The 26756-nt window shown below is 40.4% G+C and overlaps 1 protein-coding gene across 5 annotated transcripts in view; it reads left to right on the forward strand.

Moving 5' to 3' along the window:
- LOC126388064 (disks large homolog 4) overlaps nt 1-26756 on the forward strand; it is an 89048-nt gene that overhangs the window by 23952 nt on the left and 38340 nt on the right. For 4 of the 5 annotated variants that reach the window (XM_050040954.1, XM_050040955.1, XM_050040956.1 and 1 more), the window contains exons 1-2: nt 4232-4602; nt 18032-18193. In XM_050040954.1, the coding sequence (XP_049896911.1) occupies nt 4501-4602; nt 18032-18193 (264 nt within the window). In that variant the 5' untranslated portion in view covers nt 4232-4500. Of the gene's footprint in view, nt 1-4231; nt 4603-18031; nt 18194-26756 lie in introns of those variants that run through there. The other variant, XM_050040958.1, reaches the window with a different exon arrangement.

Consider the following 26756-nt stretch of genomic DNA (forward strand, 5'->3'; position numbering starts at 1 on the left):
TGAGACAAACATCAAAGACATGCAGACGAGGAGCGGTCATTACGCGCGACTATTACGCACGGTTGTGGCGGAGCGGCTCGTATGGGTACCTGTCTGTAGGCTCTCCTCCTGTCAGTGAGACAAACATCAAAGACATGCAGACGAGGAGCAGTCATTACGCACAACTATTACGCACGATTGTGAGGTGCGCAGCGGCAGATCTCACAGCACACTGTTTATAAACCAGTTTAATTGCAGGAAATGTTTAGTTTTAGTTTTAGTTTAGTTAGTATAGTCATTCACTCTGCCTGTTGGAGAGATAGAGAGAAGATTAAAGCGTCAAATTGCGGTAAAAGATGCTGTATAAAAGACAGGCTACAACTTTTTTTCCTTGTCCCCCCCTGGAATTACTCTCTAAAATTTTACTGTTTATTGTCCCCCCCAACTATGAAATGGGATTTTCGCCCCTGCCTTCAGTGCTCATGGTTTAGGAGGTGTTTACCTGAAGCCAAATTATCCGCAGAGGTCTCCTCCTCTCCAAACCAAACAGATTATCACAGGGCTGACACATAGAGACAGACAACCATTCACTCACATTCACACATATGGGCAATTTAGAGTCACCAGTTAACCTGCATGTCTTTGGACTGTGGGAGGAAGCTGGAGTACCTGGAGAAAACCCACGCTGACATGGAGAGAACATGCAGACTACACACAGAGGGGCTCCCCCACCCTGGGTTCAAGCCTCCCACCGTGGGCTTGAGCCAGGAGCCCTCTTGCTGTGAGGCACCAATGCTAACCACTGCACCACCCATAATATAGCAGTTTATATGTAAAAATCAGTGTTTTTCCAATTTTGTTCAGCGTATAGTAGAGGGGCTGCTACCTAGGGTGGCTGATACAAAACCCAAATGGCCCCATCTAGAGCCAGTGTTTGGTTTGTCCATTCTCAGATACTGTAGGAACATGGCAGATTCTGTGGGTGAGGACTCGCTCCCTATGCAGATATGAAAAGCTCATTCCAAGGTAACAAAAACACAACGCTTCTTATTTTCAGGTGATTATACACAAAAGAAAACATACTTTTAATATAATATTCCACTTCTGCTGATATAGCCCCCTAAACCCTACACACTGGACCTTTAAAAGGCTTCTCCTGTTTGTCTAAGCCACTTGCAACGTGGTGGATTGTTGATTAGACGATAAGATACTGGTCCCATTTTCCAAAGTGTGTTAAATCACGCCTAAGGAACTTGTATAAAAAGCTCAGTCAGTTACTTTAAGAGCAGAGTTTGGTATAAAGGGAACATGCAGAGAAACTGTGTGGATGTAATGTGTGTGGAACCACCCTTGTGTGATTTTTGAAGAGGTGGCCTACTGCAAATCTGTTACTCACTGTTACAATATTTTTTCAGTGTACAGTCAATGCTGGAGTCACTTAATACAACTCGTCCACTGCTGCAATCAAGGACACAGTTTTCCTTTTTAGAAAGCAATATCCATGGAAACTGATGTGGGCTTGAAAAGTCTTCTCGATGTTCTTATGTGATCACAGACAAGAGTCAAGGTATAAAGTTAGACTGATTGTGAGGAAAAAGAACGTCATGCATCTAGAGTGCTAAAATAAGAATGTGAACAAGGCCATGCCCACACACTGAAACACACACACACACACACACACACACAGTATCTATTTCTATTATGTCATCATGATGGAGTGCTGTGTAGCTGTATGGATGTTCATAGTATTGTTCTGGAAAGCACATTATTGTACAGTCTGCTTTCTTTGTGTATCAACTGTATTGATCTGCTGATTTATAGACTATTTTCTCGGCTCTTTCACTTGACTGTAAAGAATCATTTTCTCTGAGAAAGTCACACTGCTTCACGTTGTGTTCAGTTCATGACCTCCCTCTGTAGGCCTGTGATAATCCTGCTGATGTCTTTAGCACTTTGCAGATTTCCCAGGATATCCCCCGACTCTCTCTGAGGGTGATAAGGTTTTTTTTTAAAAAAACAAAACAAAAAAAAAAACACTATCAGCAGCACACTGGTGTATTTGGAACGGCCTCTGTGTTCGATTTAACGCTGACGTCACCCGGGAGCATTGAGCCCTGCGCCGCAGTCGGTCCTGAGATGAATGCACAATATTTAAATGTAGCCTACCTGGTTCTCTCACTCCACCCTGTGGGCTCACCATGTCAGCACAATCTCACACAGGAGGAGTGGAGAGGAATAAAAACACAAATGGAAACTAAATGAGACATTCATCTTGTGAAGGACGTAAAGCCTGTTAACACATCATGACTGTTGGTATGAAAGAAAAAAGGAAGTTAGACCTGCTGTTGGTTGTCTTAAGTATCCATCTTTCAAACTACTATGCTATACTCTATTTTTGGATAACATTAAATTAATCTGTGTGACTAACTCTATTAATATATCAATTTATTTTTGTTTCTTAGAGATGTTTCAGACCAAAAATACTGTAGGAAAGTTTAAGTTGCTTATTTAAAGTCACACTTGTCAGTTATCTTAACACTTTAAATAGTTTCGAACAACTTTTCTCTGAGCACTTTCATTCCAAATAACTGCTTCTGCGGCTTAAATCGATTAAACTGACTAAAAAACAATTGTTAACCCTGTAAATTTAACTGTGAACTTTTAGAGAAACACATTAAATTGTATTCACATTTGTATTCAAGTTTTCTGTCTCAAGTTAAACTTGTTTAACAGCTCCTATGTGATAAACCGTCCTGCCTTTGTATACCTGTATTGCCTGTATAGAGCCATCAGGGTCAAATCAATGCTGCACACCACAGTTCAGGTTTCCATGTGACTCTCACGCTCACGTAATACAGTAGTGGCAGGGGGGAAGCCATTTAAAGTATACGATCACCATGGTAATTATGCTGTATCCATGATGATTATAGTGTTAGTCATATCCATCTTTATGTATGGCTGGCCTGAAAACGCTACTTGAATCAAAAGTAATCTACTCAACTGTATAAATACATATCTGGTGTATACAGTACGACCTGATATGTTTGTCCTACATAGAGGAGGGTTATACAAAATAAAGCTTAAATTGGATAATGACTATGAGGTGCATTAACTTCAGTTTGCTTTTGTTTTTCAGAGATGAGTAAGAACAAACATATAGGAAGGTTTACGTTGCCTATATGAAGTCACAAGCATCAGTTATCTTACCATTTTTAATCATTTTGAACAGAGACTTGAAATCCATATCAGTTCTACGACCGAAAAAACAACTGTCCACTCTTAAACTCTTTTAATGGCTCCTATATGATAAGTGATCCTGCTTTTATCTGATAGCCTGTGTAGAACTGTCAGGGTCAAATTAACGCTGTACACAGTGATATAAGGAAATTGGTTATCGTATGAACCCTCTAGAACCCTCAGGTCTTCTGGTGGTGGCCTTTTAATCATCCCCAAAGTTAGAACAAAAACTCACAGAGAGGCTTCATTTCATAGCTATGGTCCACGTCTGTGTCCACAGTCTGCCTGAGGACCGCACAGAATGTTATTAAATGTTATTAAAAGCAAACTCAAGACCTAATTGAACTTTATGTCTTTATTTAAATTTTGTATTTAATATTATTGTATATTTATCTATTTATCTTTTTTAATCTGGTTTTCTAGCTGGCATATTCTTCTATTTTGTTACTTATCTATTTAGTTTAATTTTTACTGAAAATATTGACACTCACAAATACTGATACAACATACTTCCTTTCATTATCTGTGAGTGTGTATGTGTGTTTACATGCAGATCACACACATATTTAGCTCCAACAGCGAGCAGATACATGAGGGTATTTTGCAGCCATGTAAAATATAGTGCTGTCCACTGATGAAATATTTGAGCACCTTGGACAGCTCCTCCAGTAGTTTCCTATATATCCAACAGGGGGCGCAGTTATCACGCTGTAACATGTGGTGGAGGAGCAGGCTGTTTGATGTGGCTGTTTAATATTTCCCAGCTTTCATTGCCTTGTGTGAGTGCGCGTGTGTATGCATGTGTGTGCGTTTTAACTTTGATATTACTAGCAGTATTATTTGCATGCTGCTGCTGAGCTAAATAGATATACAGTTGCTCTCTGTTGAGTGTCTTTACTGCTTATGATTCCAGCTGCGCGTTAAGTACAAACTTTACGGTCAATCACAGAGGGGGGGAGACAGAGCGAGAGAGACTAGTACAAATAATGATGTTGCCCGTGTTAAACCTATGCACGACATGGCAGTGCACAGCGACACACCGACGCTTTAAAGGTGTCCAACATGCATGATCTGATGTCCCATAAAAGCATTGGACCCGAGTGCCGCTGCGGTCACATTAGGACCGGGCACCCCGCCTGTTAACCGGGCATCACCGACCCCCCCTCCCTCCTCCCCTCTCAGCTTTCCGCGGCTCTCCTCTAACTGTATCGTGGCTGTGAGTGAGTGGCGGCGGACCGACGAGCTCTGGTCTGTGCTGTCTGTCTGGTGTGAGGCTTTGGACTGATGTCTCTGCCTGTCAGGAATTTAAAGTGTCTCTCGCCGGTCATGTGCCAGTGTAAGGTCATCTGCAGCAACCGGACCCTGTCTCTCATGTTCGGGTGCAAGGTAAGCCTGGGGGTGCATGCCATGCAGGCAGCCGATGGATGCAGCAGCGGCTGTTATCAAGATGTGGACTGTTAGTTTTGGATAAATATGAAACAAAAAAAAAACAGAAAGGGCCTCTGTAAGAATTTGCGCGTTTGTGTGCCAGGCTCAGTTGAACCGCGCTTTTCTCATTACACAGCCACTGGAGTAATTAGTGCAGGGATCACACCTACGGATCCCTCTCTTGTCCATATGCTTTCAGGTGCCAGCTTATTCTCATCATATTACCTTTACATCACCGCGTGGCTGCTTTTTTTCCTGCTCATAGATGGCCGATTTCCATTTACACACAACAGGCGACAGCATCCTTGGCAGGCTGTGTTCGGTGATAACTGTTTTGGTTGTGTGTGTATGTGTGTGTTTTTTTTCTTTACACCATAAATGTTTACTGATATTCAGTGAATGAAACATCCATCACCATCAGACATCTCCTCCCTATATGCAGGGCAGGTCACGTTAGGGCTAAGCATATGCTTCACAATGCTGATTGGTCCACATTTTGCTTTGCATCCCAGCAAAGCAAACTGCACAGCATGCTTTTGACCTTGGGAAATGCGCTTTATTGCTCAGGGCCACTTAAATATCATTCATCATTAGAGAAACTGTATACACCGCGAGAGAGGCTTGAAATCAGGTAACAGGAACAGTGCCCCTGCTGTAGCCCACTGATGAATCAGAGCCAGGCGCTTGTTATCAGCAAAGAACAGACTATTAGCTGTGTGTTTGCAGTGTGGTTTGGTCTCTTTCTATCCAAAGAGAGTGCACGGTCATTCATTCATATTCACTGATTGTCCATCTCATCCCCACTGGCCCTCCCTCCCAGCTTCAGGTGTTTCCAGTATGGCAGCCAGCTCAGAGTTTCCCTCCACATGGCACTCTAATCTGTTGGCTTTTCGAAGCCAGATCTGACTACACTGGTCCTCTCTGTCCAGGCATTGTCCCAACGCTTGCCAAAGCGATGTGTACATGTGTACAAAGCTCCAGATAATTTGTTTGTTGATTCAGTTCTGACATTTTGGTGTGTGTTCTGTCTCGTATAGCTAGAATTCAATCTGTCATGAGAAATGAACTAGGTGGCTTTTTTGATGTACTTCATTAATCGTGATTACTTTTACATTTATTCTGGTAGACGAGAACTATTTCTATATTTGTGAGACACCGCTGGGCAAATTAATGTGGGTGTTTGCTTTCTGGGTTCCTGAAAGGGAGGTCCTGCTGTGCTCAGTGTTGAGTATTACTAGCACACATAATCCCATGTGTCCCCCCTCCGCCTCACTCCCTACTGGCTCATATCTTCCAATGTATCTCCATCTGAGACTACACGCCTTCCTTGTGGAAAACAAATTAAAATTCTCCACCCACAGATTCATTTTGCCTTCATCATGACCAACCAGTAAAAATGTAACTCCACAGCAAATATTAAATCTGTAATAGGAATAGATTTCAAAATGGCATTAGCTGTACTCAATTTAAAGGTCCAGAGTGCAGGATTTAGGGGGATATATTAGCAGAAATTGAATATAATACCATAACGTGTTTTCTATAGAGTATAATCACCTGTAAATAAGAATCGCTTTGCTTTCATTACCTTGGAATGAGACGTTTATCTAGATAGGGAGAGGGTCCTCATCTATAGAGACTGCCATGTTACACCGCTGTTTTTCTACAGTATCCCAGAAGGAACAAACCAAACACCGACTTTAGATCGGGCCATTCACATTTTTTGCATCAGCCATCATAATTAGAAGGCACTCTGCAACAAGCAGTGTCGGTAAAACACAGATTTTTAAACGTTAAACTGCTTTAAACAGTGTTTTTACCGGTTGAAATCACCATTGTGTTTGTTCTGGAGAGGAAGAGAAAAAAGATAAAGCACACATTAGCAGGTACTAGGCTAACAGTCTGTCTCTGGCATGCCAAACAGCACCAGAGAAACACCGGTTTGTTACATAAAAATGTTTTATTTGGTGTTTTTACTGCTTTAAATCACCAGGTCAGTTGGTTTTGGAGAGCTCTGCAGAAACCTTAGCTTCTGGCAAAAACCTCCTGAATGTCTGAATCAGAAATAAGGTTTGCACATATTAAGTTATCGGAGAAAAGGTCAGCACACATAGCAGGTGCTGGGTGAGTTTACCAGTTTTAGTCACCTTGTCCATTTGTTTTAGAGAGGAGGAGACCTCTGCAGATAATTCAGCTCCCAGTAAAAACCTCCTGAACAATGAACACTGAAGGAATTCTAATCGGTAGAAATTTTAGCTGGTTGCAATCAGCAGTCTGCTAGCTCCTAAATCCTACACACTGGACCTTTAAAAGGTTTTTTTGCAGTATATAATGCTGGTTATATCAGATCTGTCTTACAATGACAGGGTTCAGCTCATCTTAAACATGATCCAAGAATGTTAGCATTTTTTAATGTAAAGCTTTATTCTTTAACTACTGCTTTTCTGCTTAATATGCTGATCATCTTCATCATCAGATTCAAGATTAGCATCTTTGTTCTCTCATCAGCATGTCAACAGAGATCATTTCTCTAGTGTCACAATATCCCCTCAACATGCCCAAATACCTGCTCTGTACATATTTCCAGCAGGTTCAGTAGCCCCCAAACAGCTTGCATCCAGTCTGTTGCAGTCTCGTGGTGGCTTGTTATCGGTGGGATTTTATTTGGCCAAATCTTTTGGGATGTGCATTACATTGCAGCAGGGATATGCTTTTACAGCTCCTCTATATCCTGTCCCTGTTTATTCATTTACAGCTTTACATCTTTATTTTTATTCCCAACATTGTGCAGGATGGCCATATGTTTGCTAAGTATCTATGTAACTATAGGTACCACATGACTGGTCATTTCCTGAGGTGATGTTCCAAGGTTGTTTGTTTGCATAACCATTCTTAAACAAAGCCCAGCAAAGAGCCTCTCAGTCATCTTTAATTCAGGATCTTAATTATAAGGCTCTTTATGTGGTTGGAAGCGTTCAGCAGTGCTTTAATGTGCTCTTTTATGCTTAATGCTCATTGATGGCCTCACAACATTTAATCAAGACTGACTGCCTCGCTGAAGTTTGTCTTCAGTGCAGTGCTTATATCGAAGGCCACACAATGCAAACTCGCTAAAGGACGCAGGTTAAATGGAAACTGAGTATTAATGTAATAAATGATTTACGACTCAGGGTTCAGTGTGCCTTCATCTCAATATCAAGATCGATGATCACCTCACCCTGAGAATCGATTCTCAGACGTCTTTACTGGAAAATGGACAGGGAAACGACCTGCTGTCACTCATTACCAGCCAACCAATCGAATGATCGAGAGTAACGATGTGGAAAACATCAGCAGGTGATATCAAAGCAGCAATGCCCTGTGCGGCCTTTGCTCCTGTGTGTGAGGCGCTGGTTTTTCATTTCACTTCCTTACTGTAACTGTTTTTATAGCTTTGCAAACACGCACTTCCTCCTATGGATCTGACCTATTTTATCCTGCTGTTTGTGTCATCTTCCTTTATAAAGAGCAGTGAGGCTCAGCTCTGACAGTAAGCTCGGGGAGATGCGGCGGCGGCGGCGATGTGCGGCAGCAGATATTTGCTAATGCTCTGTTCAGGTTTAAGATTGAAGCATTCAGGGTCGTCTCTACCTTGCTAACTTGCTCTACCCAGCTTATCTGCCATCGAATACTGCAGCTGAAGTAGCACACTCACAATATAAAAACCAGCACTGCACAGAGATGGCCAGAGAGGTACACAAAGATGTTGCTCATCAAAGTAAACAGTGTCTTACTGACAGGATGAACATATGTATGAGAATTCTGCAAGAGCCTAGACAGCTTATTTGAAAGAACTCAAACATTCAGACTTGCCAGCATGATCCTTTACAAAAGTCAAAATCACCAGAATTGGATCTGCATATTATATCAAGATGGGTTGCCTAGCTACATGGCTCACCACTGAAAACCTTGAGGTGAGCACATCACCACTGGAGAAATGGTGGTGGACTACTTGGATAACAAAAAAAGGCCCTTTTCACAGCCAACATTCAGCACAGATACTTTTAATTTATCTTGATGTCAGACAGTTAACAGACACGAACATAATATATTAAAAACCCACCCCGCTAAGCATCTGGCACAGATATGCATCATCAACCTCTGAAGCCAAATTCAGCCTCAGTGTAGCACACAGACAGAATCACACTACTTTCCCTCCATGACATCAACCTTCACAGAATTTAAAAAATTCACAAATAACCTCTACAGGTGTGTTAAGACTCAGAACTCGAGGCAAGTACTAGATGCAGGGTGACTGCATATAAAGGGCACTGAAAAGATGCGAGTGGGCGAGTTGAAGACGCGTCGACGTGGGTTGAAAATACAACTTGAGCAAAAAAGAAATTTGTGGCTACCCCGGGCTTTATGGATCTGCTTCATAAATGTACAGAGCTAGAAGGAGATTCAAGGAAAATAACAAAGTTCTTGTCAGTTGTGAGATCAGTCGGAATCTGAGCTGCATACAAACTCGCACAGACACACTCCCACACATGGCTGGTGAATACTTTGCTAGTTAGCAACAGCTAACAGCCAATAAGTCAAGTAAGCATGGCCAGTATCCATACTGAAAACATCCATCATTTAAACACGAGCAATGAAAACAGCCATTTATGTGTATAGGTTGTGAGTGTTTGTGCATGTTGCTATGTTTAATTATGATTTGAGGAGTGGGCTATATTATCTGTATTTAGACAAATTCCTCTCTCATGCTTCAGATAAACATCCGACTTCTCTTTTAACTGCATGGATAGCCATTTTTTTTCAAGGTTGTTTCCTAACAGCAGTAAAGAGATTGTTTAGACTAGAGAGTACTTCATTAGAAAGCTGTTTCAGATTTGTTTTGTCGCAAGCAGTGTCACGATTGGATAGAAGAAAGACCCACTGCTGCTGTTATTACACGATTGTTTCTGGTGAAAACCATTAACCAGTCTCACAAAGCTGTGTGTCAACATGGCCTCCACTTGAATGTTTGTGTGTATGTGTGTGGAGAAAACAGAGGGGCTGGGGGAGGGTTAACACTACAATCTCCTGCTACAAGTGCAACATACATAAAAATGTATGCACTCAGCATAAAAATGGTGTGTGCATGCCTCTGTGGGCAGAGGGGGAGGGGATGAAACAATCAAGATTACCAAGCTTTGTGTGCGACCTATGGGGAGAATTAGAAGAACTGAGGGGAGCAGGTTTCACCTGACCTGTAAACTGCAGAATGCAGTGGAGTGTAGTTGCATGTTAGACTAGGTATTTATTTGTGTTAACGGTCCTGCTGTTTCTGCTGATTTTTTAATAGCAGTCAGAGCTGCTATGATAAGCCATTTTGATAATCGATTAATCGCTTCAATCATTTTTTTAAGCAAAAATGTCAAACAATTGCTTCTCAAATGTGAGAATTTGCTGCTTTTCTTTGTCATTAATGCTTGTAAATGTAGAGTCTTTGTGTTTTGGACTGTTGGTCGGACAAAAGAAGCAAACTGAAGACGTCACTTTGGGCTCTAGGAAAGATTAGATTAGTCAATAATGAAAATAATCATGTTGTTCTGGGTCAGTTTTACAGGGTTTAAGTCAGGGTACATTATTTCAAGAGATTCGCCATGGTTTTTATTCAGTTGTATGCAAAAACCGAGCCTATTTAAGCCCACATGGTCTACAATTTATCCTCCATATCATATAAATATCATTCTTTTCTTATCTTACAAATAAGCATCGAGTGAAAACAGGATCCAGACAGACAAGATCTCCCCCGAGTACCCGCAGCAGAGGCACTGCAGCCAAGCACCCACTATGGCACCATTTACTGTATCCATGACTCTAATGTGATTATTAAATTTGAGGATGATACATCTGTGTGGGTCTTATCAATGATGAATCATCCCACAGAAATGAGATTCAGAATCTCATTAATTTGGCTTAGATGAGCATAAATTAACAAGCGAATACTAAAGACTGAGATGTAAGGAGGACTGAATGTTGAGTCTCTAAAACAGTGCTGAGCATGTATCCAGGGAGTTTTGTTTTCTTCATAGATTTTTTATGACTTTTCCTGTTCCACTGTAGTAACATAAGCCTTCTGGTGGTGAAGAAAGCCCAACAGTACTTTGGGGATTTTATTTTTATTTTTAGAGGAAGTCTTCAGTTGGTTGGGAGAGTAATGAGCTTCAAAACATGCACAGCTGGAAGTATTTTTACATGTTTGATCAAAGATTTATTCGGACAATTTGAATAGCGCCATACTGGGCAGAGTGGGCACCTTGGTTGTCTCCCTGTGGGACTGATGCAATCGAGGTGATGCTCAATATGAAACACCTTCACTCTGCAGCCCAGGAGCCCAGGAGCCCCTCTGCATTCAATGATCATCCTCATACAGCATTTGCGCGTGTGCTTCTATTTTTTAGGGCATGATTTATAATAATAAATTAATAAATACATTGTAAATCATGAATAGCCTTGTGTTATTCAGCATGAACTCTACAAACTGCGCTCTTAGAAAGCCATCTTTCTGTTTGCGTGTTAAGGTAGCTGTTAATTTTCAGCATTACAAAGAGATTGGGGTGACTACACCCAACAGCAGACTACATTTTGGGCAAAGTGGGTGAATCTAGAGCGTCTCCATGGGGGGATAAGAAGCTCTTCTTTGTTGCAGCCCTACTTTTGATTTAGGCTGGTTGGGATTCTTACATTAAAATCCTTCCTGGTGCAGCTTTAAGCAGGCTGCCCCAATGGTAAATGTAAAGTCTGTTGTTGTTGCTGCAGCATACATAGCTACAGGATACTAACACTTGTCAAAGTGTTGTGCTGAAACACCTTGGAGAATAGTCTGAAGTTAGCACTGGCAGGAGATGAGTGAATTTTCTGTCTTCTGAGGCTTACATGTACATGAAAAAAAAACAGTTGTACTGGTAGGTGTTGGCTGGCAACCGCAATTGTGATAATGCAAATGAGATGAAAGCTGTGTTTGGGGTTTGGCACTTGAGAAGACACTTGAGAGTGAAAATCAACTGAGAAGGCAACAGTGACTAGATTTTGATGGAAGTAATGGCAAAGAAAAAAAGTTCACATGACCATTGGAGGTAAAAATTGTTCTCTTTTGAAGTGAAAATGGCCGAGGATGTTGGGGAGGATGTGTCTTTTTCTTATTTATCATCAGTCTAAAAAAAAGTCTACAAGGATTCTGCTTAAGTTAGGCTGTTTTATAGGTGCCAGTGTGTGGGTGTGAGGGTTTGCCCTACTAACTAACATCCAGCAGGTGCTCTGGCCTACATAAAATATGTTGAGGGAGGTAAATTAATTTCTACTGATGAATGAACTAAGGCAGAGCTTGGGTCACTGTAAAAACAGGTGATAGAAATATATGTCTACTGGTTGCAGAATAGTGACGACTGATAAGGACTTTATTAAAGGTAACGTTTGGTATTTTTCAACCTGGACCCCATTTTCCGATAATTCTGTGTATAAGTAATAACTAATAGGAATATCAGTTTTTAAAACTGGACCAGTATTTAGCAAGATCGCTGCAGCTGGCAGCATCGAAACAGGCTGCAATGTAACCTATCGGGGCATGTTCACACCATCAATTTCTGTCCACTGACAGGCTAAGATTGTTATTCTAGGTGTCTGACAACTTATAGAAAGGATCTCAGCAGAGACCGACCTTTTTGTTCAACCAGAAACAGCCTAGAGAAAACTGTCGTCAAACCTACCAGATTGCATTTAAAGCTAAAATGACTGTTTAATTTGTCTGGTGTGATTGGTGATGGCAATTTTGGGGCTTAGGATCTTAGTCTTTAACAAAAAGGTCTATCTCTGCCCTTTCCATAATGTTGTCAGACCACAGATGAATAATAATAACTAGATACCGCATGCCAAGATGGCACTTATTCAATTGCTCGTCTGGTGCATAGGCCAAAAAAAAAGTTTCTAGCTTCTGGGTTGACTTTCACGCAATGTGGCCCACTGAATATGCGCAGCAGTGTTTCTCCTGCTGGCCCCACCCGTGAGTTCCTGCTTAGCTCATAGACTTTACATTGTGATGATGTCACGGATTTTTAAACTGCTTCTCTCAGCTCGAGGAAAGTTTACAAGTATAAAATCTTCATGGATCAGAAAGACACAATAGAAAGAGTCCTCATTGACCCTTTTTGCAGTTCAAAGTGTCCTGTCAACAATTTAACAGGTGTCTCTTTTACAATGGTGGTACATGGATTTTTTTGCTGCAATATCGCAAGTAGCCACTGGGAGAAATTGAAAGCAAGGCTGACCTGCTTTCCTGGAGCCCTGTATGAGACACTTAGAAATATCATCTGAACCTGTCAGTGGCAAAAACAAGCACTTTTAGTGGACGTAAACTGATGGTGCGAACACACCCTGAATGGTTACACTGCAGCCTGTTTCGCCACCAATTAAAAAAATTGTTGTTCCATTAGGCACTTACACAAAACCATGGGAAAACAGGGTCCAGGTTGAAAAATACCACGCTTACTCTTTAAGAAGTAAGAATAAAGTACAAACAGCAGGAGGTAAAATCAAAAGACAGTAGAATATATAAGAGGCAAAACGCAAGTCAGTCAATATATTTTTTTATAATAGATGAAACCAAGCTGTTTGGCTTCAGACAATGTATCATTACCAGTTGCCTGATTAGGAGGAATGTGTAGTCTTTGTGTTAAACATAAACATATTATTCAAACATCTCTTAATAAACCTGAATCAAATTCCACTGAATTCAAGCACATTTACCTGTCCAGAATTACTTTACCGCGATGTATTGTACTGCATACAACTTAATTCCAGCATATGGTTCATTCTGACAGCACTGTGAAGTGTCACAGAGACTTAGCACCCAGCACAAAATCCCTTTGAGTTAATCACAGCAGCAAATGTTAAAATTAATCCAAATCTTAAAAAAAAAAAAATGGATTAATCATCATTGAAGAAAATGCAAATAGATGAACTCGCAAAAGCTTAAATTCTGTGAAGATGCAATGGGGAGTTGCTGCCTTTAATTTACACCTGAACAGCTTCTCATGGTTCCTTTAACACCTCACACGTCAAATGCAATTGCAGTCTGAGTTTCTTGGAAATTATATGCCTGAGAGGTGAGGTTAGCTTTCATCATTATACCTAATGCACAGTAATTTAAAAAGCTCAAGCTTGGTCCTTGAATTACAAACTGAGATGATGGTAGATAGAATTTGACATTTACTCTACATTACGTTAACTCATTTAACCATTGAAGGAAGAGCTTATTCAGCTACTCAGCGTGCAGCTCTTATTATAGCACAGGAGGGCCAACTAATGCAACTGCAAACTGTGAGGAGACTCTCCTTATATTGACCTTTACAGCAGAGTAATTCCTTAAAGATGTGCTGGATTCCTTCCACGATGATATACTGATACAATAAAGCCGAGAAAACCCAGAGGTATTTTGTTACAGTGGTAATTCAGGGGGCTGTTTGTACGGTTAGAAGCAGATTTTAATTGCTGTTATAAACTCGCTGTTTGTGAGAAAAGAACCTGAGGAAAACAAATTCTATTGACACGGTGTCCAATTGTGTGCATTAAAACAGATATTATTGAAACAGATACGGTATTATGCGGTATCATATTATATTTGTCTTGCATGTATTAATCCAGCTCTGTGTTAATATAATAATAGTGCACATGAATGCTTATTATCTGTGATGACAAAATAAAAGAATTTCTTTGCCTCTCTGTTTACAAATACTGCCAACTTATCGTCATATACCAGCTGGGCATAGATTGTAATTAAAAAAATCTGAAGTTAGTATCTCTGCCTCATTTCAGTAGTTTAATAAAAGACACAGCTCTCATTACACAGTCAAGGAAATACTCATTCTATTATGTGTAAGACATTAATACTTTTAATGCCTTTAATTGCAGAATTATAATACTTTTGGGGTTTCATAGGACCTAATTTTGATAATATATAATGTCTAAAGTACATGATGATAGTCAAGATGCGTATTTGTATAACAAGCATAGAAGGAATAAATGAAAGTATGTTGCATGCACACAGGCACAATCATTGTCTTGAAATAAATAGCAGAACAATATTAAACAGTATCAAAAGAGGCACTTATTAACAAAATGTGTACATGGTAGGGCTGGGGGACTGGTCAAATTTCATTTTCAGTTATGATTTTGGCTTTCAACAATTCTGTATAAGAGATATTCAAGATAAAATGATTATTGCGTGACATTCTGATTTGCAGTGAGGGTCTCGTTTGGTCTTGTGTCATACATCCAGTGTAGCCCTTTCCTTTCCTTCCTACTAGCTTTAGTGACTTTTCAGACCCTCTAGTGATTTCTAAAAGGCAACTTGAAACAAATGTAGTGACTTATTCAGACCATCAAGGAAAAAAACAAGAAATATATTCAAATATATTATATTGTAATCCATGTATGCTGCTCAGTCATCACAGTCCACGGCTGTTCTGCCAACAGCATGGGGTTTCTCCCTCTCCTCTTGAGTTGTTTTTTAATTTTTTTTTTTGCCATAATCAGCAGCCCTAAAACGTAGACCATGGACCAATATGATGACCAAAGATGAAGCCAACATGGAAGTGCCAAAAACTGCAGTTCTCTGAACAGCCACTTGGGGCTAGCTCCAGAGGCCAGTCAATCCCCACAGACCCTCATCTTAAAATGCCCAACTTTACAGCAGAAATAAACATGTTTACAGCCTGGTGCAAGAAACAGTTTTGGTCTCTGTAGCTAATTTCTCCATTCATGACAACTGTACAGGGTTGAATTTTCATATGACTCACCCATTTACATTTTATTATTGGTTAAAGTTATGAATAATTACGGGTGGGCTGCTTTGAGTGACAGGCTGTCTGCTGATAGTGTCCTTGGCTTCTCAGTGAGATCCACCCCTTGTTCTTCCACAGCGTCAGTATCTCACCAAATTATGGTCACTTCTGACTCCAAAAAAAACAACATGGCGACGGCCATAATGCCAAACTCAAAGCCTCAAAACAGGAGTTTGAGAATGTAGGATATCCGATGTTTTCATGTCATACTTTCTGAAGTCCAATTTATATTTTTAATCTTTTATTTTAATATGAGCTCTGAAATTACAAGCTCACTTTTTACCTGTGGTGCAATATTACCTTGTAACAAAGCCATTTTTGACAGCCTAAACTAGTGCTGCTGTTAGCATGTGTGCTAAATTCAAATGTGTGTGTCTCAAATTCAAGAAATGCTGCACTTTAAAAGGCCTTTAACAATAACAATTAGACAATATTTCAAGGTGAGTGAAATAGTGTGAAATTAGCTTATGTGACATGCTGCAGATATGGATCTTTGATCAAATGTGCTACTGCCCTACTCAGAAAGGTAAATGTTTAGGTGTCGTCATCTGGAACAGGAGTTGACTGTCACTGTTCTCAGGATTTGGATCTACCGGTTTTGATTTAAGCTATCTAATCAGGGACTGATTGATATCTGGAACACCAGGTGCACCTACGAAGATGAGTAATTAACTAGCTGGAAAACTGTAATGAACGTTGATAATACCCCAGGTGTTAAGTGTCCCTTTACTGACTGAACGGAATTTGCCTCTCAGTGATAAATGTTTAGCTTCACTTGAATCCATAGCATTTGCCATTATTCAGCTCCTCTTACCAAAAGCAGCATTAAGATTTATCAGACAGTATTCATTTACCTCCAAATAGATTAATCTTGGTCAAATTGTTTTAATTTAGACAGTTATACTGTTGTGCTATTGTGCTACCCTGGGCAACACTCACAGAATTTACTGGTCATATGAAATGCACCTAACCCCCTTTCCAAAAGGACACCTTGTAACATGTGAGCATCGGCTGTCACATCCCCCACCAGTGGGACAGAAGGCAACATGGCAGCATGAATGTTGGTCATGCAGGAAAGGGGGAGGCAGTGGAGACCAAAGTGCTCAGGGCTACTTTGAACTGCAATTCATGTCATTTGCAAATCTTTCAACAAATTTAAATTAGTCTGTTATTAAATACAAACCTTACCTTGTGGAGCATACGGACATAGCCAGTATTACGATTAGTTAACCAACCAGCTCAGTTCTGTTCTACACTGACTAGTTGGTGGTGTATAGTTACATAATATGTAAATCTGATTACATTAATTTAGCAGTGCCATCCACTGCAGTATTTAATTAAGAAAAATCAATCATTTGCTCATCAACCTGTAATTATGGTACGGTGCCGTGCTATCAGCAACTATTCATTTGCTCTCTGGCCCACCCTCATGCTGCTGTTTTCTGCCTCCCTTTATGGATGTTCTCACTTTTTTCATTTTTACCCATCCCCCCTCACTTTCTCCTTTATCTTCATCTCTATTTCACTCCCTCTCTTTCTTGCTGTCTCAGTGTAATGTGATCCAGGACCGATGCTGGCAGCCCCAACTGTGGCACTGCAATCTCTGCTCTGCTCTGGTTGCTAGGCAGCCTGTCTGAGACAGGGCTCGGTGATGCACCTCCCTCTCCGTCTGCCTCCAAAAAAAAAAAAAAAAAAAGAAAGAGAAAAGAGAAAGGGGAGAGTGGCAGAGCTGGCCATCAGGCCATCAGCCAAAATTCAGATGATCCCTCCAAATTTCTCCGTTTTCAGAATGGGCTGCTTCACATCTGCAGTGCAGCAGAGCATATTGTGAGCCTGGGGGGCTTCAGGAGGGTTTACGGATCCGTAGCAAAAACACAAGCACTAGCCCACAGGACGGTGTGGCAGATCTCCACTGTGATGCTCCCCACCTTCTGATGTGTGTGTGATGGAAAATGCTGTGTGCAGATTTTGTGTCATCACGCCTAGAATGAAACCTACCATGTGTGGCTAACACAGTGGGCTGCTGGCAGGTTGCCCAGGTGTGGGTTATCGGTAGGGGAGTAAGGCTACTAGGAAGAAGCTGCATGTTATGCCATTGTAGAGCCACTATGAGTCATGGATCTGGTTGCTCCATGTGGTTGTGGGGGACGATGGCTTCGCTGAATGCACAATGGCAATATTGTGAGGCCTCTATGGTGTCTTCACTTTGCACTTGTGGGCGTCACACATGTCATGTGATATACAAGATTTGCATATAGATTGCCCACATTTGGCGGAAGATGCCACTGTGATTAAAATACAGCTCTGCGAGGGGACTCTGACATTTACACCATTATGTAAAGGACAGCGTCAATGAAAGGTTACAATAATGACGCCGACAGTGGATTCTGTTTGTGATTAAACATTATCAACCTTTAACGGGTTTTTTTCTAACTAAAATACAGCAATAGCTGCTAATTAAACATGACCTGACCGGACTAACGGCCTCATCTGTATCTGTGCGTGTGTGTGTGTGTGTGCAGAAGTACAGGTACCAGGATGAGGAGACGCCCCCCTTGGAGCACAGTCCAGCACATCTGGCTCCAGGGAAAAGTGCCGAGATGCTTCATATGAGTGACAAGAACCTCGCCGCCATGGAGGCCATACATGGCTACACACCACACACACATATCTCTCCTGTCAAGGTAGGACACACACACATGCACACTCACTCATATGTGCTGTTAATCAATATGTTACACTGTTACAAGAGCGCAGCACACTCAGCTGTCAGGCCAGTTACACCTTCCTGTCGAAGGCGGACAAACTGTAACATATCTCAGAGCCTGTCGCATGTTGTACCACAGTGTGGCATCATTCTTAGCCTCATATCGAAATAAACTGTGACGTTTTACTATGCGTTACCAGTGTGCTATTAATACAAATAGTTCTGAGATCACCAGACAGATTTATAGATATGGTAATGTGGTTTCCCTTATTCCAATTAGCTTCACTCAGAGACATAAAATCCCGTAATGCTTTTTTTTTTTTTTAAATGATTTTATTATGTATAAGTGAGTTTAATTTAGCTCACTACGACACATTATCTATTATAACTTTGCACTTACAGTGATTCATTGTCTGTTTTGAAATTCTAATTCTGCAACATAAATACCTTGATGGGTGTATAATGTATTTATGAGGAAACCCGGCCTCTTGACACCTTTAAGTGTCCCATCAACTTTATACCTGCATGAAAATGCATATTGGGCAATCCGATATCGGAGCTTAACAGCATGAAAATCTAAGCACAAGTGGACATGAGATGTATTCAGTAATGTGATCACCTCAACCATTTCAGGATGTGGTCAGAGATCAATTCCTAATAGATTTCGTAATGTGTAACAACAGTAATCATTCCAATTTACCCGTTGAAATCAAATCTCTCATTAGTCGTTTTGTAGAGGAAAAATTATAACAACAAATAGCCTGACTGGCATGTGTAGCTCCAGGTACAGAACCAAGTAAGAACCGATTGATGTCCATGATTCATTTTATAATACAGCGACACTGATCTTCCATTTATTGAATCAAGACTTACATTTTGAAAGAGTAATCCAGAACTGTGTGAACACTAAACACAGCACAGACACGAAACTGCTTATTACTGTATTTATTTATGACACGTCTTACAGAGATGCAAACTCAGAGAAACAAACCTCAGTGAGAGCTCCGTGGCAAAGATGGAGACACTGACACAGACAACATGAGAACCACTGTTCACGCAGTCAAAAGATATAGCTGACATCAGTAGGAATGTGAGCGGAGTCATATTGCCTTGAGTGCATTAACAAATACATATTGTAGCTACAAATGCAAGCAGGTGTACGCTGTAATGCGCACTTAATAACGATCCATCTCGTATGCCCACACATGTTATTTAACAGCCTCACTGGCTATTAAGACTTAAGAGCTCCTGTATTTATTTGCTCTGAGGGGGGGGAAGTGTTTCTCTATTCCCCACATGGGAGTACACTGAAGTCCCCGAGGAGCAGATATGTCCATTAAAATGCTCTCTTTTAATGAGCCGAGAGGAGAGGCTGAGTTATTGTGCTTTACCACTGCTATATTTAAATTGTACAGAGCCTGTTCAGCATGAGCTGTGGAGGCCGTGGAGATTTCTCCTCGCGGGCGCTGCTGAGAGGGTGCTCAGTTTAGGAACACTGTCAAATTGTGAAGTAGTGGCATTGGAGAGTCAGTCGCAGTCATATGGGACAGGACAATTCATTAGAGCCTTGTTTCCACCAAGCAGTCTGGCTCAGACAGTAAAACGGTTATTTTTTCATTCCCATTGTCAGAAGTTGTGGATGTTACCAACAGATTTGTTTCATACATCACCATTGTTGCACACTGATCTGATACTAAAATGTGAAGATAGAAAGACTGCAGTCTGATGATTGGTCGATAGACAATCAACACTCTTGCTTGGACTACATTAGACTGTAACCACTGTTCCTTAGGTGGCAAGTTTACATACGTTAGTCAACTATAACTATGAAATGACGGATGTTCTGCTGCCTTTCACCTTTACAAGTTAAAGGGAAATTTCGGTTTATTTCAACCTGTCTCCTATCGTCCTAAATTTGTTTCAAGTGACTAGTGACATAAAAATAATAGTTAGCATGTTAGCCGTTAGCCTAGATACAGCCAGGGCGCATAGTAGCGTCAGACCTATTAAAACGTAAGTGAATGGGCATACCTTCAAGTGCAAAGTTAGTCCACTAAACAAGCTTTTTTTCCACAAAGACCGCCTCATATCGTTAGGATAAATGTCAGAGAACATATAGAAAACGACATGTAAACGTGTTGTCTTACCTTACCAGTGTGCTGCCATGTTCGTTTATCCCTCTAGCTCTCTAGGCCGCGCTTTGGAAACAGCCTTGTACATGGGGCGCCTGCTCTACCACCAAGCCACCGACGCCCCAAGCAGAGCGTTTTCTGTGCGCTCCAGCAGCACTACACCTCTGCTCTAAACACTCGTGCGTGTTCTTTTTGGCTCTGAAAATGTCGCACAGCCCCGTTCTGTGGACGATCAGCAAGTTGCCAACGTTTAGAAAATACAGCAAAAGCTACGTAGATGGAGCAGTGACGCAGCTATTGTCATCTCGTAACAACCCCGCCCACATTAAGTTCTGTCTGCAGTGGAAACGCAAAACAGATCTACGGTTTAGGTACATGTCTGTATGGTTCTGCTGGTACTATACGTAAAGTATTTGGTGGAAATGTGGCTTATATGGTACCCTGCACCCAACTAACTCGCGTAGAGACAGGTTATTTAATGAGCATCAAATCAGCATATCACACAAGTAACACAGGTCAAATAAATTCCAGTAGTACAGTAGAAAATGTGAGGAAACACACTGTATGTCAGTAATCAGCAAAAGTTGTTTTATGTATTACAATCTGATTCTGTGTCTGTGTCCCTTTGTTCGCTGCTTTCTGGTCATTTGCATTTTAAAAGGACTTGAACAAACTGCAGCTTAAACAGAACAGAGTGACCTGCTGACTGACCTGTTTTCATTTAATGAGGATTGTTCAATGAACAGTGAGCAATAAGAGAAACAAGCAAGGGGCCATAACTTGGTTGTGGTTGTTGTGTCTGTCGGGCTGTGTTTGTCTCTGACTGTTAGCTGCTTTGGCAAGTTGAAGTGTGAATCCAGCAGCTGCTGTAGCTGGTGGTTGACAACTGAAAGGTGGCACATGTCAGCTTCTGTTTAACCACATTTTTGGGGGTATTTTCGGGGTGATGTGCTGTAACTTTCAGGGAGTTTGTAACACAGACATTAAGATAAAGTGCTTGTAAAACAGTGTAATTGAAACTGAAATTGTTTGCTTTTACAGAGGGTAAACGTGCTATCTTTTGCTGACCTTTCTTGCTGGTTTGATTAATTTCCTTTGTCCCAGCAGTGGAGTTTGTCATCCAGCACATGCCATGGGATCAGTAATTATTCACAGTTGATGGGTGCACCATTTATTATGGTGATGGGGAGGGAGACTTTCTCCTTTCTCCAAAATCCACCATTATGAGGTCATTTAAGTCTGTTTAAGAGAAAATTGAAAATGTGACGTGTGCCCTCCAGTGTTTCAGATCCATTACATGACTCATTCCCCAGAGGCTCACGGCATCAGAAATTCAATATATCTGTGAGTTAACATACAGGAAATATCATTTCATGCAGAGTAATAATTACATTGTAAGTAAGAAGGTTATCTGAAAGAAGTCTCCAGATAACGTTCATTAAAAGACTAGTGATTTTCTATAATATTCATATTGACAAATCCCATGAAAAGACCAACACCAACAATGAACAAGTATTGCTCAAGCAGCTACGTCTGATACAGTTTATTCCTCTGTGCCACAGACCTCCATTATTGTCCAGAAACTATTACAAACAGTCATTGATCTAAACCATTGCAACGACTGACGTGTCCCTTCATCATCATGAACACAGGCACTGTAGTTTATTTTGAGTCACTGTCACTCCCACATAAACTCTGTCGCTGTCATAAATACTTGCCAAAGTGTGTGAATCCGCAAATGAAAATAGTCCCCAACAAATTCACTATTAACTCTTGTTTGAGTTAAATTTGCTAATAATTACAGCGTCCAGCTGTTTTAGGAAGTTACAGAGACTTTTTTGATAAATGAAACGATGTATTTGTCACCTGTTTTAAAAAGAAAGAATGGGCTGTGGCTGAGAGGCAGAGGAGCAGTTGGGGGTGTACAGCGTTGGTTTTGGGCTTTTCATGAGAAAAGAGAAAGCGAGGGAAAATATCTGAAACTGGTTATTTAATTCAAACAGGATATGATTTTTCGATGGATCTGCAGTGCTGGTAATAAAAGTATGAGCAGTCTTCACTTTCACATCAAAGGCCCTGTTTACACCTGGTGTAATTATGCATCTTGAGTGACCGGATCACGAGTGGATAGCTCTAAGTACAGGTGTGCACATGCACCAATGCGTCCTCAGTGCGTCTTGAGATCTGTTCACTCAGACCACAGTCTTGCAAAAGGTGCATTATATAATTAACTTCAAGTGATGTTGATAGGTATGCGTCTTGTGTCCCTGACACATTAAACTCCGAAAGGACTCAGTAAATTCACTATCAATGATGAACCAAGGGATGAACTGTTATTTTTCCCAATATTGCTATATCATGAACGACAAATTTATGTGAGTTCGACTACTTATTTTGAGTATTTCTCATGTTAATGAAACTTGTGTTTTGGATATTATTATAATACCATCAGTGATGTGTACACTGCGCAGATCTGACACTTGTCCGCCTGCCTGCTCTCATCCTCGACTCTCTGAAGCTTGGCGTGCTGCCGTTTCCTGGCAAAGTTTGCAGTGTTGGCATGGCGGCACTGAGGTCCCCAAGGCCCTTCTTTTTTAGGTACATAAAATTTACCCAAATTCACTAATATGTACCATATTACTACAGACATTCCTGTAATCTTACATCACAATGTCTGCTGTGACAGATGGTGTATTCACTCATGTCGATGATGCTTTAACGTCCAGGGAATGTGTCATGTTTTTTGCCCTGATAATGCTACATTGTGATAATGTGATTGTCTCACTGATGGGATACTGTATTTATTTATGTTGATGATGATATCTTGGGGACGCTCAGTGTTGAAACACATCTTCATCGGCAGCCGCCATTTTCCTACTGTATGTATATCATATATCTCGCGCAAGAGGACGAGATCCCGTTTTGTTTATAATCTCAAAAAGAAGAGTATAAAGAAAACATAAAAACTCTTCTCAGAAAGAAAGATAATAAGCAGATGTTTTTTTGGTGGGTGATTTTGGTGTTTTTGGTTTTTTTAAATTACGTTTTCAGATTTGGGATATTATTTGTTTAATTTTAAGATACATTTTCAACATGCATGATTGTAACCATAATTATAATCTTATAACATCAAACACGAGTTTAACAATTTGTCAAAAAAACACTAATTTTATTGGGGACCCATTCCAATGACCATCTGTGGGTCCCCAGGACTCACCACATTGAAAAACTTGATTTCTATCAGCTGTGAATAGATGTTTTCCTTTTGTTTAACACAGTGAATCCAATAGAGTGTTGGGTCCCTCTATGAGATCAGTGTTAAGTGTTTTGAAAAAGGGTGCGAATAATGTGTGAAACCGATGAAAAAGCATTTACACATTTGCAAAAGAAGACTCTTGCTGTGCTCGGAAGGTGATGATGAAGTTCAAGTGGAACTCAGTTTCATTAAGTGTGTCTTAGCAATCAAGAAAAAACTGTAGTACCAGGTGTAAACAGGGTCAAAATTTGTTTGGAGGCAAACACTTCAGTCAAGGACCTTTATCAAAGTAGATTTGTCAATGTGCAGGATGCATGTTCTCCCACAGGATGTTAATGTCACATCTCCGCACAGCCAAATCCCTTAACTGGCTTTCCTACATGTCTGTGTCCTTAAGAGTCTCTTGACCATCACTATTTTGACTCCTGGTGCTTTTCATTGAAATCAGGGGACAAAGTGCATTTTATAGACGGGTGCATTTGTACAGCCATCTGTGAAAGAGGAAGGAGCAGAATCATCGCTACACAGCAGCCAAGCTGAAGAGGTTGCGACGCGACTTTCTGGCTGCTCATCACCAGTCAGTGGTGTCTGTATGACGTCACTTACTGTACCTTTAATTAGCTCTGTAATATTCGTGTGTTTTTCTGGCATGCTCCTGTTGGACCTAGGAACTATCTCAAGTTTTGGTGTTGTTTTACTCACCTATCGGCATTCAGGAGTAGGTTACATAAAAATAATGACATATCACCATATTTAGAAGTGAAACCAATGCGTTGTGTGGGCTGTGAATGTTTCATGCATCATGTAATATGTACTTGATGTACAATAGGATTCCTGATGCCACGTTCCCGAAAATAAATCAGTCCTTTGTTGAACTATTTTGATAATTACTCAAATGAATGACAGAGATTGTTCCAATAATATCCACATCCTATTCAACTGACTTTAAACGCTATTTCCTGTTTGTATCAGCAAACTGTGAATGCACTTCGAAGGCTATAACACTTTGGCAACATAATCTTCTCTATAATTTATCTTCTATTCACAAACAACCCCGTTTCAATTCCACCTGGGGTCTTTGTTGCACGTCATGTTATCTGTTTGGCAAGCACGCTATGTAACTAGCCTGAATGCTAGAGTCTAAAGCACTACATAAAGTCATGAATGGATCAGAGTTTTTCTTAATTGCTTGAAAACATTTGTCCATTCAGAAGTTACAAAACCATTCACACACACAGGGCTAAGCTGAAAGTTGTTAGCCAGAGTGACTCATTTTCTTTGCAACAGGCTCTGACACTCACAAAACCTTAAAAAAAGAGAAATTATTTCCATCAAACAACACAACTTGTGATCAAATTAAACTGTTTCCTCGATTGCTAAGACACGCATAAATGAAACCAGGATTAACTTGATTTTCGTCATCACCTTCTTGGCACAGCGGAAGTCTTCTCTTGCAAATGTGTACACACTTTTTTTATTGGTTTCACACCATTTTCAAACTTGTTAACACAGATCTCTTAGAAAGACCCACAACTCTATTGGATTAACTGTGTTAAAGCAAATGAAAAGATCTATTCACAGCTGATAGAAATGACTTGCATAATTAATCTCTAATGCACCTGTGTGAAACTCCTTTGCACAACTCTTCAATCAGCAATCAGTCTGTATCCATCTATAAACATGCCACCTCTGTGTTGCTATTTGCAAGCATGGATCAAAAAGGACAAAGGCACGTAGACATGAACAGTAAATGTAATAAAATGAATGGAGAAAACGTTCTTAGAAATTTATTTTAATAGCAAAGTGTAAAAAGTGTAGGTGCAGACAGAGTGCAGTTGAGTTTCTTATCTTAAGTAAAATCATCTTTGGAGAAAAGAATACAATCCATGTTGTGATATGCTTGCTTGCCTTTTATGGCACCTACTATAATTATGTTAAGTGTCAAAAAAATGGCACAGACGTATAGCACTAATTACATTTTCTCTTGTTTGCTTCAACACATTTTTAAAACAGTTCAGACACAAGCCTGAAGTGAAAGTCACCAAAATAACATCCAAAACACAAGTTTCATTCTCAGTGACTTCTGTGACATGAGAAACACTTTTAAAATAAGTAGTTGGCTCAAATGGATTTGTTGTTCACAATGTAGCATTATTGGGGAAAATAAAAGCGTCCTTTCAGATTTTAATGGATCAGGGATGCAAGATGCCTAACTAGCAACATCACTGTAAATTACTTGTATAATGCATCTTGTCCACAACTATTCAATCAACAATCAGTCCTTAACCACTGATAAAAGATACCACGTCTGTGTTGCTATTTGCCAGCATGGCTCAAAGAGGCCAAAGGCATGTAAAAATTAACAGTGAATGGAATATAATGAATAAAGAAAACTTTAATATAAGATCATACGATTCTTTTTACTAACTCAGAATGTGGTCTGAGTGAACAGATCTCAGGACGCACTGAGGAAGCATTGGGTGCGTTTACACCTGAACTTAGAGCTGTCCACTTGTGACCCGATCACACAAGATGCATAGTAACACCAGATGTAAACAGGGCCTTTGACTGCTCACACTTTAATTACCAACACTGCAATCTAAAAACCATATCCTGTTTGAATTAAATAACCAGTGTCAGATATTTTCCTATACTTTCTTCTTCTTTTTTAAAGTATCTCAACAGGGCGTCTCAATAAAAGTGTAAAAAGTGCAGGTGCAGACTGCAGCAGGGGTTGCTATCTCTAGTAAAATTCCTTTTGGAGAGGTCTTGCCATTTTTGGCACATAACTATGTAAAGTATCAACAAATGGCGCAGACATATAGTACAAATAAAGGCTGAACAGGTTGATATTGATAGCTGTACAGTGTTTCCCATTAATTAACGAAACTATGGCGGCCGCCATAGTTTAATTTGACCCGCCATAGTTTCTAAATAAAAGATTTAGGCTGCCGAAAGTATTGACTTCTCATGATATAAATAATATCTGGAACGCCGTAGCGTTTTGTGCCGATGTGCTCAGGCTGTCAGATCCAGCGCTCGACAGTGAGAGCGTTTCACTCGACTAAAAATACGTGTGCGCAAACTGTAAAAAATATTTAGGGGCACATGTGTGCATAAAAAAAATCAGCCGAAGCAGCCTATATTTTTGT

The sequence above is a fragment of the Epinephelus moara genome, chromosome 3 (assembly GCF_006386435.1).
Source record: "Epinephelus moara isolate mb chromosome 3, YSFRI_EMoa_1.0, whole genome shotgun sequence".
Taxonomy (NCBI): domain Eukaryota; kingdom Metazoa; phylum Chordata; class Actinopteri; order Perciformes; family Serranidae; genus Epinephelus; species Epinephelus moara.